This window comes from Carassius gibelio, chromosome A4 (genome assembly GCF_023724105.1).
Source record: "Carassius gibelio isolate Cgi1373 ecotype wild population from Czech Republic chromosome A4, carGib1.2-hapl.c, whole genome shotgun sequence".
NCBI classification, from domain to species: Eukaryota; Metazoa; Chordata; class Actinopteri; order Cypriniformes; family Cyprinidae; genus Carassius; species Carassius gibelio.
The window spans coordinates 7388270-7404853 of NC_068374.1; the positions used below are offsets into that span (position 1 = coordinate 7388270).

Genomic DNA, 16584 nt, shown 5'->3' on the forward strand with positions numbered 1-16584 from the left:
TCTTAGTACTGTGTTCTTTTACCTGATGATCCTCGACTGTCTTTCTGTTTTGTGATGGTTGTGCATGAGTCCCTTGTGTGTTCTGAACAGTTAAACTGAGCACAGTTCTTCAGAAAAATCTTTAACGTCCTGCAGATTCTTCAGTTTTCCAGCATCTTTGAATATTTGAACCCTTTCCAGCAGTGACTTTTGAGATGCATTTTTTTCAGACTGAGGACATTTGAGGGAATAAACGCAACTATTTAAAAAGATTCAAACATTCACTGATGCTCCAGAAGGAAACAAGATGCATTAAGAGCTGGGAGGGTGAAAACTTTTGGAATTTGAAGATCAAGGTAAATTGTACTTATTTGTGTACCGGGAAACATACAAGTGTCTTCTAAATGGAAAAAAATATATATTTCAACAAAATAAGACAAATTTGGCCATCTTCATCATGTTCAAAAGTTTTCACCCCCCCGCTCTTAATGCATCTTGTTTCCTTCTGGAACATCAGTGAACGTTTGAACCTTTTTTAGTAATTGTGTTTGAGTCCCTCATATATCCTCAGTGTGATAAGATGTATCTCAAAATCATAAAGTCACTACTTGAAAGCGTTCAAATATGCAATGATGCTGGAAAACTGAAGAATCTGCAGGACGTTAAAGATTTTTCCGAAGAACAGTTCTCAGTTTAACTGGTCAGAACAAACAAGGGACTCATGCACAACCATCACAAAACAGAAAGACAGTCGAGGATCATCAGGTAACAGAACACCGTATTAAGAACCAAGGGTTCCCAAACTTGAGTGGGGTTATTTTAATAATTTCAGGCATTGTCTTGTGGACTAAATCTTAATATCTTTTATGTACAATATCTTACTCAGGACAGTACTAAATAAAATATAACATGCATTTAGTATGATCTCTCTCAATTTTTTTTTAATTACTCATTACGCATTTTCACAGATTCTGCAAAGGGTGCCCAAACTTTCGAGCCCCACTATATATATATATATATATATATATTGGTTTGAGCTGGACTGACACCTGCACTGCATCCCAAACTCCGCAGTGATGCCTACTGAGGGCACCCCGATGGGAAAAAAAGTGTGACAATCACGATGATACAAACTGATGTTGCCTTCAAAGGTGTGTCCCTAATGACAATGACTTCTGAGCCATACACTTTCCAAGGCTGCTGTTGTGGAGAATTGTAACAAACAGACTCAGGAACAGAAGATTAGTGATTTTTATTGGAGTTTTATTGAAACGGGTAATGAGCTTGGCAGATGGAGAGATGCAGATAAGTGAATCCTTAGATGGGTTAGATATGGGTATTTGAGAGATAGACTGACAATAGTAATCTTCTTAAAGAGAATGGGGTGAGCAGGGCGGCTGAATGGATGCACACACCTCAGTGAAGATGTAGGAGAGGAAGGTTTGGATGATGAGCTCACTGGAGACAAGCTGTAGTCATACGGAGAAGAGAAGAATCTCACTGGAGAAGTGGTAACTACGAGTGTAGCCACGAGATCGGACAATGTGCAGACTGAGGTGTGTGCTTAAATGTGGTGGTTGATGGGCGAATGAATTGTGAAAAGGTGCCGGTGATCAATACTCAGGTGAGGGGGTGTGCTGTGATTGGCTGGGTGAAGAGCCTGACCGATTTGTGACAGTACCCCCTTCTCGAGGGCCCGCTCCTGAGGGCCTAACACCCTGACGTGGTGTTCTGTATAGAATTCTTCTAGGAGTGTGGGATCAAGGATGTCGTCTTTAGGGACCCAGGAGCGTTCTTCAGGGCCATATCCTTCCCAGTCTACTAGGTATTCCAGTCTGCCACCACGCTGCTGGGATTCCAGAATCTCTTTGACCTTGTAGATGGAACCTTCTTCTAGAAGGGAGGGGAGAGGGGGTTCCTCTGTCCAGTCAAGTTCTGTGGAGACAGGAGGATGAAAAGGTTTCAACAAAGAGACATGGAATCTGGGGTGTATTCTGTATTGTGGGAGTTGGAGCTTGTATGTGACAGGATCGATCTTTTCCTGGATGGTAAAGGGGCCAATGAATCTTGGACTAAGTTTCCTACAAGGCAGCCACAGCCTGATGTCTCAGTTGGACAGCCAGACCTTTTGCACGGGTTGGTAGTTGGGAGTAGGTGCTCAGTGAAGGTCGGCTGTCATCTTCTGCCTGCGCACTGCCCGTTGGAGGTGATGATGAGCCTCGTCCCAGACTCTCTCACTCTGCCGGAACCACTAATCGACTGCAGGAATGTCGGAAGGGTCTCCTGACCGGGGAAAGAAATGGGGCTGGTAACCGAGTGTGCACTGGAACTGGGTCCAAAATTGTCCTCAGGGAGGCAAAATTGACAAAAGACTTAATTGAATAGCAGCTCTGCTGTTTACAGGGCAGTGGGTAGTCCCTTGAGGGGAATGAGGCAGCAGAATTGAGAGAATGTATCGACTATTACCAGGATACAGGTGTTACCATCAGAGCGAGGTAGGTCCGTTGTAAAGTCCACTCCTAGGTGTTACCAGGGACGGTTGGGAATGGGTAATGGATGTACCTTGCCAGGTGGAAGATGACGGGGACTCTTCGAAATGGAACATTCAGGGCGACCTTAAATGAGCCTCCTCATGTCTCTTGCCATGTTGGGCCACCAGAAGTGATCTTTGAGCAGTGAGAGAGTTGCGTCAGCCCCGGTATGGCCAGTGCCTAATGATCTATGCGTTGTGTGAATAAGAGGAGTGCGTTGCATCCATGGGACATACCGGCGTCCCAGGGGGCAGCCCAGTGGAGTGGCAGGAGGGGCTTCAGTGGCGACTGGCGGGGATGTCCACTGGATAGGACTGGAAATAAGGTGAGTGGGTATGATAGTTTCTGGCTCATCCATATTTTCTTCTTAAGCAAAGATATGGGACAGGGCGTCAGCTTTGATGTTTTGGGGACCGGTCTAAAGGAGATGGTGAAGTGAAACCTAGTAAAGAATAACGGTCATCTAGCTTGGCGGGGATTTAGGTGCTTTGCTTCTCTGAGGTACTGAGAGTTCCTGTGATCGGTTAGTACAGTGAATGGATGAGCCGCTCCCTCAAAGCCATTCCTCTAAGGCCAGTTTGATCAACAGCAGCTCTCTGTTTCCAATGTCCTAATTCTTCTCCGCCAGGCTAAGCTTCCAAGAGACTAAGGCACATGGATGGAGTCAAGGTGGGAACCCCTGCCGCTGTGAAAGAACTGCTCCCACATTAATACGAGGCATCCACTTCGACCATGATAAGGAGCTCTAAGTCCAGATGAACTAAGGGTGGAGCACTTGCTTTCTTGAGGCTGGCGAAGGCTTCAGTGGCAGCCGGGGTCCAGGAGAGAGACTTGGGTTTGCTCCTTAGAAGGTTGGTGATGGGACTGGTTATGGTACTGTAGTTTCTGAAGCCCAGGAAGCTCTGCAGTTCCGAAGGTAATGGCCAGGAGGTGATAGCCTCAATCTTCCCCTCGTCTATGTGGTATGTTCAAAGTGTAGTGTATTTTTGTCTGCCATGGATCTGAGGAATCACACAGTCTCTGGGTTTTGTTTCCAGAAGATAGAATTTATTTCAGAGAGAAACAAAGCCGAGATGTTCTCTGCGAGATGATTTCCTGAATGCCAGGTAGCATCTCATTATATACCCTATACAGGGCATTTCCAAATAGTCAAACTTTTCTTTGTTTACAATTTTAATATCTCCCTAGAGAGAAGGGGCCCCCTGCTTTGTTATAGACAACGGCCCTGTCTGTATGTCTGTATGTCTGACCACATGTTTCTCAGCTGGTCTGACCACATGTTTCTGGTCTGTAAAATTTGGCCCCCTAGGCATATTTCTTTCTATACTTAACCTATAGGATTATAATGGAATAATAACTAGCAACAAAAAATGGCTAGATTCACATTGATTATTCTTGATTGATTAAAATCGTATTAATAAAAATCTTCCAGAAAAGATATCCCCAAGGAAGTGCAATGAAGACTGGTGGAAGGTAAATTTTTTGGCATTGAAAAAGAGTTGGAATTGTCTCAATCTTGCTTGGACTGCTCGGACATGCTGGCGATGACATGCTGGTAGATGACAATGTCGTCGATGTACCCAATGACAAAGTGGTGGAGGTACTCCCAGAGCACCCGTACATTGGACAGTAGGGGTCATGAATGCCGTCTTCCACTCATCTCCTTTTCGGATACAGATGAAGTTATACGTACTATGAAGATCCAGTAAGGAGAATATGGTAGCTCCCTGAAGTTGTTCCAGGGCAGCTGGGACGAGGGGAAGAGGGTAACGGAATTTAACAGTGATTTGGTATAGTGCTCAATAGTGCAATCGATACAGGGCCGCAAGCCTCCGTCCTTCTTTGCCAGAAATAAAAAGCTTAAAGCAGCAGGGTATGCAGATGGGATGATGTATCCCTGTTTAAGGGCTTCCTTCACATACTTCTCCATGGCCTTCTGTTCCGGTAATGAGAGGGGATATATCTTACCACAAGGCACTGACTCGCCCAGAATCAGATCAATCACACAATCTCAGGGACGGTGAGGAGGTAGTTGTGAGGCTTTGTGAGGGCCGAAGACATCATGAAACTCCTTGTAGCTGGAGGGTATGTCCACCAAGCGTCTCTCAAGGGGACTTTCAATGGAGGTTGTATTGAGGGATAGGACCTCCGGGGCTCGTTCCGGCGGAGATGGGCGATTGGGGAAGCATGGTGGAAAACACTGTTCACCCCACTGGAGGATTTCACCCGTCGACCAGGAGGTGATTGGATTATGCTGTACCAGCCAGGGATGGCCCAAAATGATATCAGCCGTAGAGCCCTCCAGGACTAAGAAGTTAGTGTATTAAAGGGGGGGTGAAATGCTATTTCATGCATACTGAGTTTTTTACACTGTTAAAGAGTTGGATTCCCATGCTAAACATGGACAAAGTTTCAAAAATTAAGTTGTACATTTGAAGGAGTATTTTTTGTTACAAAAAAACCTCTTCGGTTTGTCACAAGTTTCGGAAAGTTTTTTTCGAGTATGGCTCTGTGTGACGTTGGAGCGGAATTTCCTTATATGGGTCCTGAGGCACTTCTGCCGGAAGAGCGCGCGCTCCTGTATAGCAGAGCACTGAGAGCACAACAGACTTCACTGATCAGAGCGAGAGCGTCGCGAAATGTCACAAAAGAAGTGTGTTTTTGGTTGCCAGGGCAAGACAACCCTGCACAGATTACCAAAAGAAAAAACAGCATTAAGGGACCAGTGGATGGAGTTTATTTTTACAGAGCATCAACGGAGTTGTGCAAGTGTTTTTGTTTGTTCCCTGCATTTCGGATTTGCACATCGTTTATTTCTTAAGGATAATGCAGTCCCAACTAAAAAGGGTCACGATCGTGTGTTGGAACCACATGCGGTGAGTAAAACTGCTTCAAATATCTCTGTGTTGTTAACTTAGCTATCGGCGTGTAAGCACATCAAGTAAACAACATGCGATGTTGTCATCAAACTGCACTCTCCACATGTACAACTTAAAAAAAAACAAAAAAAAAATGTAATTATCTATGAAGATTCGGGAGGAGCGCGTCAGATACTTAGCCTAATCATCACAGGTGGACCACAATCAAGTAATCAATCCCACAGTATAAATATCGCTGACTTACCTCTATCCATTGACGGTTTATCAGCATTTTGGTCCGCATGCACCATGTCCCAAAACCGAGATTCCTCGTCAGAAGACTCATCCAGCTCTTCCCCAGCCCCATCACTGCAGCCAGCCGGCTCCAAAGCCACCCCTTCCCGGCGTGGCAACCAAATCGAGCCCCAGGCTCCAACCCGCGGGCGCGGTACGGCGCGAGCAGCTACTCGCCTCCCAAGACGCCTAGGCCTACCTTCGCCGCCTCCGGCGAGAACCGCGGCCGACTCCCCTGCGTCCTCCTACCGCTCGGCCAGGCATACGATTCCGCCAATCGACAAATGGACGGTGTCGAGTCTGAGGCAGGCCCTGTCCAAAAACGACATCACACCATCAAGCAAGTTAAACAAATCCGAACTGTATGACTTGTATACAAAAAATCTAAATAATAACATTTCTCCCCAGTCTACCCCCGTACCAAAGAAACGGCAAAAGAAAGGAGTACCTCAGAATTCGCCTCAAAGCACTCCACCATCCTCCGCCGCTAGGCCTAGCTCGCAGCGGCTATCAAGCCGTAGCAAGAGGCCTTCAGCAAGCCTAGGCCGCGCCCCGGTTCCAACCGCAAGGGCGCTCGCTACGTCGCCCGGAGCTCAGCCTCCTTCCGCGGCTCCAATTCCAACAGCTCAGGGCGCCGAAGCCCAAGGAGGCTCCTGGCCGCCTCCTCCACCCATCGCAGCCCCTCCATACGGAACTTTCTACACCAACACCGCAGCCCAGGCAAGCGCTTGGCCGAACAGTTCGCCACATACAGCGCCGCCTACCGCTTCCTCCAGCTTCGCGCCCGCGGTCCAAGCTAGCGCCTGGTCGAACTGGCTGTCACACAATGCCCCGCCTCCCGCTCTGCCGAGCTCCGAGCCCGCCGCTCATGCTAACGCTTGGCCGAACTGGCCGCCTTACACAGCCTCGACTTTAGCCCATCCCAGCTTCGGGCCCGCGGCCCAAGCAACTGCCTGGCCATACTGGCCGCCCAACCCAGCCCCGCAACCCGCGGCCTCAAACTCCGGGCCCGCGGCTCAAGCAAGCGCTTGGCCGCAATCGCTGCCAAACACAGCTCCGCCCCCAGTTGTCGCCACCACCCTCCTCCAAGCGAAATCCCCCCATTCACTCTTCACTGCTACACCAATGCCCATCCCATCAAACGCTGTCGCCCTCGAACCTCCCCAAGTGACCCACAGCATTCGGGCACAGATATTAGCAGGTGCGGATGTAGATCTCTCGTCTCTCCTTTCTCTCCTGCCCACATCCGATTCAAACCGCCAAATAGACTGCGGGGACTTCTCAGTCACGCTAAGAAATCCAAATCCCCTTTCATCTCGACTTCTCTCCTTCTCCGAATTCACCATCGCATTCAACCGCTACACCGAGATTATCTGCTCAGCCTTCCCCCACAGGCGACGCGAACTAAACGATTATTTGTCTATAATAGCCGAACTCGCGCTGTCCTACGGAGGGGGGCACTTCTACACCTACCACAAGCTTTTTTCCGCTAAATGTGCCATCCGAATAGCTCAGTGGAACCAGTGCCCTTACTGGGGAGCGATCGACTCCGACTTGCACAGTCGCGTATTCCTAGGCTGTAGGAGCATTTCATGCGCAATCTGCAGGTCCGTGGCTCACTCCACCACAACCTGCCCACAAATAAACCCGGACGCAACCCAACACTCTCTTACTCCCCCGGCAAAATCCACCAGCTATGTCCCAAAATCAGTTACCGCAGCAAACTCACGCCTAGCCCAACCAGGAGAAGAAAGCACCCAGCAATGTATCGCCTTCAACAACGGGAAATGCATCAGACAGCATTGCCGCTATCTACACTCCTGCAAGTTCTGTGGCGGTGCTCATGCACGCATAGTTTGCCCCGTGCATAAAGCCGTAAATAAAAAATCTAAAAATTACCTATCGACTCCTGTGAATATTTTTCGCATGACCATCGAACTAGCACACCATCCCGACAAAGAATTTACTAATTATCTCCTGTCTGGTCTCAAACACGGTTTTAACCCGGGCGTCGTTTGCGAGCTTACCCAAAACACCGTCTGCCGTAATCTCCAATCCGCCCTCGCAGAGCCCGATATAGTAGCTAACCTCATCAAAAAAGAAGTCGAGTCAGGCTTCATGATCGGGCCCTTCAATACCCCCCCCTTCAAAACGTTCAGAGTCAGCCCAATCGGAGTGGCTACGAGAAAATTTTCTGGTAAGAAACGCCTAATAGTAGACCTGTCATCTCCGCATAATTCTACAGTCCCGAGCATCAATAGCTTGATACCCCTCGACGAATTTTCACTCAAATACCAAGACATAGATCAGGCAGTCGAACTGATTAAAATCGCGGGCCGAGGAGCCTGGTTAGCAAAAATAGACATCACTTCTGCTTTCAAAGTGATGCCCATCCATCCGGATTTTTGGCACCTGTTCGGGATACGATGGCTCGAGAAATACTATTTCGCCGTCCGGTTAACCTTCGGATGCAAAAGCAGCCCCAAAATTTTTGATATGCTATCAGAAGCCGTTTGCTGGATCCTTTCCAACAATTACGCAATCCCACATATTATCCATCTCTTAGATGACTTCCTGGTCATTTCATCGCCCAAGGCTATCCCAGCCGCCCATATCCTCACCGTCCAAAAAGTCTTTTCCGAGCTCGGGATTCCCATCGCTCAGGAAAAAACCATGGGTCCTGCCACAACCATAGAGTTCCTCGGCATCTACCTCGACTCAGCTAAATTTCAGCTCTCCCTGCCAAAGGAAAAGATTGATAGAATAATTCTCGTCTCATCCACCCTCCTCGACAGCCCTTGTTGTTCTAAACGCGAACTTCTTTCCCTGCTCGGGCATTTAAATTTCGCCATGCGCATAATTCCACAAGGACGCCCATTCATCGCGCACCTTCTAACACTCGCATCATCAGTTCACGCGCTCGAGGACCTCATCCCCCTAACCCATGCATGCCGCGACGAACTTAAATTATGGATCCTGTTCCTTAGACAATGGAACGGGCTTTCTTTTTTTTACAACAATTTAATCTCGTCTCCCATCGACTTGCAGCTGTTTACAGACGCGGCTCCCTCAATTGGTTTCGGAGGTTTCTACCAAGGCCGTTGGTTCGCGTCCACATGGCCCCCCCAGATGCAGGACTCGACCCAGTCCTCAGCTCTTTTCGAGCTCTATCCCCTCGTAGTAGCAGCCTTCCTGTGGGGCAATGAATGGACAACTAAAAGCATTTTAGTGCACTGCGACAACGAAGCCGTAGTTCAGTGCATAAACAAAGGCCGTTCTCACTCCCCCGCCCTCATGCCTCTCCTTAGACGCCTTATATGGATCGCAGCATGCGACCAATTCATAATTAGCGCAAAGCACGTCCCAGGTACAGAAAACCAAATCGCTGACTCCCTGTCTCGTTTTCTGTTTCAGAAATTCAGGACGCTGGCTCCAGAGGCGGACCAATTCCCCACTCCGGTTCCTCACTATTCAGAATTAATATTTCCGTAACTCACCCTCTAAAACCACTCCTCGAAGCATCACTGGACTATATTCTCCAAGCAGTCTCTCCCAGAACCCTCCAGTCATACGCGACTGCATGGAGGTGCTTTAAGTCATTTCACCTCACCTATAACATCCCTTTCCCAGATTTTTCTCTACTCTCCATCACCTCTTTCATTTCGTTCCTCAACGGCACCAAGGGTCTCCAAGTCGGATCTATTAAAAGCTACCTGAGCGGAGTCCAGTTTTTTCACAAACTAATGACCGGCGCTCCTTCACCCGAAATAAATAATTCACAAACTTCCCTCCTAATCAAAGGGATCCAGCGATCCCAGCCCACCCATCCAGACACCAGAAAACCCATAACGCTAGATATCCTCACAAAATGTATCCACACCCTCCGCACAAATTACCAACCCCTCAGCATTGCCCGCACGCTCGACGCCATGTTCATCCTTGCCTTTTTCGGTTTTCTCAGGTGCTCGGAGCTTACGATCTCTTCCAAATTTAATCCTAAAATCAACCCCACCGTGTCAGACCTAACCATACTAGATGACGAAACAATCGCTTATTTAATCAAACAAAGCAAAACAGACCAAACCAACAAAGGCCATTTCATATACATCTTCAATCTCCCCTCCCCAATCCAGCCTTACCAATCTGTCCTCGCTTTTTTACACCTTAGAAATTCCCAGGCAAAATCCCCACACGAACCCCTATTCACCGACGAGTCCAAAAAACCAGTCACTCGTTTCTGGTTCCAAAAACACCTCAAATGCGTCCTGCAATTATCAGGCATCCCAGCGAACAATTTCTCCACCCATTCATTCCGCATCGGGGCAGCAACTTCAGCTGCACAAAAAGGCCTCTCCAACCAACAAATCCAAACTCTAGGAAGATGGTCCTCAGAAGCATACCAAAGCTACATCAGAATAAATCAGTTTCACATTAAGAAAGCCCACCAAACCCTCATCGGCCATAAAAAAAAAAAAAAAAAAAAAAAAAAAAAAAAAAAAAAAAAATCCTATTATACCGCCGACTCCAGCCGCACACTCCCGGCCAAATAACCTAAACCTTTTCTATCCTATGACCAGCGAGGCTTCTCTCTTCGATGACAGGAGCACAAGCTCCCTTCGGATGCCGACGAGAGCCTCCCGGCCAGACAACCTCACCTTTTCCATTCTGCGGCCAACAAGGCTTACCCGTTCGTTGCCAGGAGCTCACACTCCCTTCGGACGTAGGTGAAAGCCCCCGGCTACCTGCTTTTCCATTTCTGTCTTTCGTACGGAGAAGTTTACCCGCCCAAGTCAAGGCTCCCATTGAACGTAGGCGAGAGCTTCCCGGCTAGACAACCTTACCTTTTCCGTCCTTTGGCCAGCGAGGCTTAACCGTTCTATCCGGGAGCTAAGCTCCTGTCGGACGAAGGTAAGAGCCTCCCGGCCGGACAACCTTTTCCGTCCTTCAGCCAGAGAGGTTTACCCGTTCGATTCCTGGAGCTAAGCTCCTATCGGACGTCGGTCCGAGCCTCCTGGCTAGACAACCTGACCTTTTCCACCCTTGGCCAGCGAGGCTTACCCGTCCGATGTGAGTGCTCCCATCGGACGCCGGCGACAGCCTCCTGGCCAGCCAACCACGACCCTACTGTGTGTTTCAGGTTACTAACCTACAAGCAAGCTGCTTAAATGCTGCAAGTACCTAACACACAATAACTCTCTTTCCTCCCTACGGTCACCAAGGCTAAACCGTCTCTTGCCAGGAGTAGCAAACTCCCTTAAACGCCGACGACAGCCTAACGACCACGCAAACTTACCTTTTCTAAACCTACGGCCTGCGAGGCTCACCCAGTTTGTCCCCGCCGGACGCTGGCAAGAGCCTCCTGGCCACCTATCGTTACCTTTTCTGTCCGCCATCCGGAGAGGCTTACCCGTTCGATGCGTGTGCTCCCTTCGGACGCCGGCGAGAGCCTCCCGGTTAGACAACCTTACCTTTTCCTTTTCTATGGTCAGCGAGGCTTACCCGTTCGATGTGTGTGCTCCCTTCGGACGCTGGCGAGAGCCTCCTGGTCAGACTTGCTTTACGTTTCCACCCTACGGTCGGCGAGGCTTACCCGTTCGATGTGTGTGCTCCCTTCGAACGTCGGCAACAGTCTCTCGGCCACACAACTTACCTTTCCATTTGACGGTAGGCGAGGCTTAACCATCCGACGCCACGAGTCTCGTCCTCTCGCCAAATCCTGCAAAAAAAAAAAAAAAAAAAAAAAAAAAGCTACCCTCAGCTACTCTCACATCTTTTAACCCCGTCTGGCGAGGCTTACCCGTTCGATGTTCTGAGTTTGAGGCCCCATCGGATGCTGCGAGAGTCCTCCCAGTCGGGTTTTCCTTTCCAACCCTCCCCGTCCGCCGAGGCTTACCCGTCTGTCGCGTGCGCTCCCTTCAGACGTCTGGCGAGAGTCTCCCGGACGGGCCTATGCTTGCCAGCCGCAAGTGAATCTCATCCAGCCGATGCCGTGAGTCGGGATCTCCCTTCGGATGTTGCCAGAGTCCTCCTTGTCGGCTGGCCCAAAAGCTTTTTATCTGCCTAACCGAGAGGACCCAGACGTCCGTCATCCTGAGTCTCAATCTCCTGTCGGAGGCTTCATGGGCCCTCTCGGTCAGTGTTAGGCCCTTCACCCACTGAATAGCAGGGGCTATCAGCCAGTAGGGCCCGTACGCCGACACCGTGACCTATTCCGGTCGAGGCAACTCGGGTCCTCCCGGTCGGGCACCACAACCACGCCGCTCCTCCTCATCGGCCGGCAGGGCTCACCGATCCAACGCCAAAAAACTCCAGTTGAGCATCGGCCCGAGCCCTACCGACCGGGCGCCAACAACCACGTAGTTCACTAGCTGCAGCTGGTAGGGCCTACTCCCTCAACGCCCAAGTCGCTCCCTCCGGAGTACGTAGGCCCTTCCAGCCTGCCAACGAGATAACTTCTCAAAAACCAAATCAGCCCCCGCCAGTACTCTGCTTTTTGGGGGGCATTCTTTAAACTGGCGGCTGTCCTCCTGTACATTTGCCTTATTGGGGGGTACTCTAGCTTCGGGCAATTCCCGAGCTCGGAGCCCTTCCCCGGACAGCACGCCAAATACGCATACCATACCTCAGCTAATTATATGTAAGCGTGAACTAGTGAAATGTAATTATCTATGAAGATTCGGGAGGAGCGCGTCAGATACTTAGCCTAATCATCACAGGTGGACCACAATCAAGTAATCAATCCCACAGTATAAATATCGCTGACTTACCTCTATCCATTGACGGTTTATCAGCATCCCTCCTCCACCCCATCTCCTCACTCCAAGTTCACTTTACAATATACGGGGAAGGGGGGGTACTCTAGCTTCGGGCAATTCCCGAGCTCGGAGCCCTTCCCCGGACAGCACGCCAAATACGCATACCATACCTCAGCTAATTATATGTAAGCGTGAACTAGTGAAACACGACATAATTGATTACTATTTGGTAGACGATTTCTGTGGCGGTTATCGATAACTGGAGCTGGTCTCCCAATATGAAGTTCCGGGCTGACCCAGAGTCGAGGAAGGTGGTAACTGGAAGAGTGATGTGGGCAGCAGTAAGTTGGGCATTAGTAGTGAGCTGATTCATCTTTATGGGAGATGGTTTACTGGAGCTCACTGAAGACAAGCTGGAGTCACATGGAGGGGAGGAGAATCTAGCTGTAGAAGAGGTAAGTCAAGGGGTAAGTTAAAGGAGTAAATGCAGGTTAACTATGACAGAGGAAATTCCGCTGTGTAGCAACGAGATCGGACAATGTGCAGACTGAGGTGTGTGCTTAAATCTGGTGGTTGATGGGTGAATGAATTGGGAATAAGTGCCGGAGATCAATAATAATAATAATAATAATATATTTATTTTGTATAGCGCCTTTAAAAGCATCTATCTCAAAGCACTTTACAGACAAGCATAACAGCAAATGAATAAACACAATGTAAGAACAATAAAATAAAGGCATAAAATCAAGTTCATGTAAAAGCAATCCTTAAATAAAATGTTTTAAGAAGAGATTTAAAAGTCACTAATGAATTTGCTTCCCTGATGTCGGCCGGGAGAGAATTCCAGAGCTTAGGAGCATAGACAGAGAATCGGTCACCCCACGTATGAAGCCGTATTTATCCAGTGATAATTTAGATACCACAGCTAGGAGACCATTGCAGTAGTCAATGCGCAAAAAGTTAATCAACTTTTCAGCTACCAAAAAGGATAACATAGGACGTAGCCGGGCTATATTTCTGAGGTGATAAAATGATGTCTTAACTGTATTCTGGACAAAAGGCTCAATTGACAGTGTGGCGTCAAATATGACACCCAAATCTTTTTTTTGGCTCAGATAGTTTATTTTCAATTAAGTGTTTGTTTAATTGAGCTGCAACCACACCCTCCAAGATTTTAGACAGAAATTATAGATTTGAGATTATTTATAGATAATTTGACAGATTTTTCACATCAGAATTTTGCTTTTTTAAAACGGGAGTAATCAATACTCAGGTGAGGGGGTGTGCTGTGATTAGCTGGGTGAAGAGCCTGACCGAATTGTGACAAGAATACAGTCTTACAAGATTTAGGGCGCAATAGTGATTTTCTCCTCTGAATAGAACACAGCCCAGTATTGATCCAGGAACCGTGGCAAACAAGAACACTACACAGTGATCAAACTCAGTACAATCAAATAACATAGTTCATAAATTTATTTTGCAAGCAACTTGCATTTTATTTGCATTTTGTCATTGAAAAACTACAAAAAAATGACCTGCTAAAATATGCTAAAATAAAATTACAAATAAAAATCCTAGGAACATAGACATAATATAATGAAGAAACATAAGCTCGCGTGACTGTGTATAAGACATTAATGACAATGTAACATAATCCAGCAATTAAAATCCTCTTTTTAAAGATAATCAGGATATTTTAACTGCTTACTAGTGAATGATTTCTTTACAAGGAAAAATTCAACAGGTTTTCAAAGATTGCTTATAATATTTACAACTGTAAATACACACATAGGTGACTCCTGCATTGAGACGCAGGCCAGTTGGAGTTGAAACATAAACAAAGAGCGCATGGAGCATCACTCTAGATGTTTGGAAATCAGTCTATAATCATATTTTCTCTCAATATATTTATATTGAACAATCAATATAAATATATTACTCAAAAACAAGTGATTGGTTTAACAAAGGTTTAGTCTTGTTATAAATTTATTAAATCATTCAGTTGATCTTTATAATTACACTGAATGTATTTATAATTGTAGCTTAAATGTATCTTTCAGTGAATATATAAAACAAATTATTTGTATTTCCCCAAAACCTACTTCACCTTATTAAAAGTTATAAATGTATAAGCCGTGTATAAGCAGATCTTACTGTTGTGGGCCTTTCAATCAGAGATAAAACATTCAATAACTTTAAAATCAAGAAAATTTAACCAAAGACCACAGTATTCTTTCTAAATTAATTTTATTTCTTAAACAAAAACTACATTACAACATGTATGAAATCACACACACACTCTCTCTCTCTCTCTCTCTCTTAAACACACACACACAGATGTAGTGTTAGTTGTTGTTATTAATGCCTGTTCTTGTGTTCAGATGCCTGTTTTCTCACACTGGATCCAAACACAGCAAACACGGAACTGATTCTGTCTGAGGAGAACAGAAAGGTGACATGTTTGATGGAGAAACTGTCATATCCTGATCATCCAGACAGATTTGATGATGTGCCTCAGGTGTTGTGTAAAGAGAGTGTGTGTGGACGCTGTTACTGGGAGATTGAGTGGAGTGGAGATAATGTGTTTATATCAGTGTCATATAAGAGCATCAGCAGGAAGGGATGGGGTGATGAGTGTTGGTTTGGATCTAATGATCAGTCCTGGAGTTTGTTCTGCTCTCGCTCCAGTTACTCATTCAGTCACAATAACATAGATACTGTTCTCCCTGTGGAGTCCATCATCAGGAGAATAGGAGTGTTTGTGGATCACAGAGCAGGAACTCTGTCCTTCTACAGCGTCTCCAGAAACACAATGAGCCTCATCCACACAGTCCAGACCACATTCACTCAGCCACTCTATCCTGGGTTTAGTGTTGGTTATGAATTGATAAATGATTCTGGATCATCAGTGAAACTGTGTTAATGAATCAAAAGAGACTGCATGATGAATCAGTGACAATGAGATGTTATCGAGTCTCTTCATGACATTAATACTGCAGCTGAACAGCTCAAGTGTGTGTGTGTTTGTGTATGTGTGTGAGAGAGAGAGTGTGTGTGTGTATGTTTATGAGAGAGAGAAAGTGTGTGTGTGTGTGTGTTTGTGTGAGATAGTGTTTGTGTGTTTATCAACATTTGTTTTTTTTATTGTAGTGTCACATCGATCATTTGTACTATTTCTATCAATGTTCCTTCAATTGAAAAGTTCTTCATGAATCATGTTTGTGAAAAGTACATGTAATTAATTTTTCTAAATTTTTTGTGCATAAATAAAACAGGATGAGAAATTAACTTTAGATCACATCTGAATTGATGTTTGTATCACAAATATAATCGATTCCTCACAAGACTGAGGTGAGCTTCAGGAGAGTTTCTGACAAAATAAAACATTGATCATAGCATTTAATAAAATGTATTGCTACTACAGAAAATGTGTATTAAATTATTATGGGATCTCTTTCAAGCACTGATTTTATGTACTATAAATAATATATGTAAAATTCTAAAGCTCAAAGTTCAATGCCAAGCGAGATATTTTATTTAACAGAATTTGCCTACAAAAAACGACCCGTTTTTACGAAAATCATTATTTGTGAACATGGGTGTTTGAAGAAGGCTTTAAGAGCAAACAGAATCCAATAGGGGGGAAAACTGGATAAAAACATACCCAAAACTTGTAAGTAGTTAACAACATAGCCTAGATTAAACCCACACTCTGTTCCTAAGTATATAATGTAAATTTTTTACTAACTGTGACGGTGGAGTGAAGGAAAGTCTGGAAACAGATGTGAGTTAACAGTTTTAATGGAATGAGATGAACAAATAAACACAAGGGAACAATGAGGCTGAGAAGACGACAATCCGTGGTGGTGGTGAGGAGGTGAGGAATCCGGATGATGGCGGTGAGAAGGTGAGTAATCCGGATGATGGCGGTGAGTAGGCAGCAGGAGAGGATGGCACAGGAACTGCGGGGAATAGAGCCTAAGGTAAGTGTCCGTGGCTGAGTGGATGTGCGGAGAGTGGATGAGGTTCTGGGAAAATGCAGACAACACTAAAGCCAACAAACGGGGTAAACGACATTAAACAACGATCTCACAAACACAAGACGTGAGACAAGCCAATATATAGGGGATGAGTAATGAGTGACAGCGGCTGCTGATGACAATTAAA

At 46.3% G+C, this 16584-nt stretch overlaps 1 protein-coding gene across 1 annotated transcript in view; it reads left to right on the forward strand.

The window, feature by feature from the left end:
- The window catches only part of LOC127981488 (NACHT, LRR and PYD domains-containing protein 12-like), an 80345-nt gene extending 64861 nt beyond the window's left edge, over positions 1-15484 (forward strand). Inside the window, exon 7 of the mRNA XM_052585503.1 lies at positions 14799-15484. Coding sequence (XP_052441463.1) covers positions 14799-15340 — 542 coding nt within the window. The 3' untranslated portion in view covers positions 15341-15484. The remainder of the gene's footprint in view (positions 1-14798) is intronic.
- The last annotated feature ends 1100 nt before the right edge of the window (positions 15485-16584 follow it).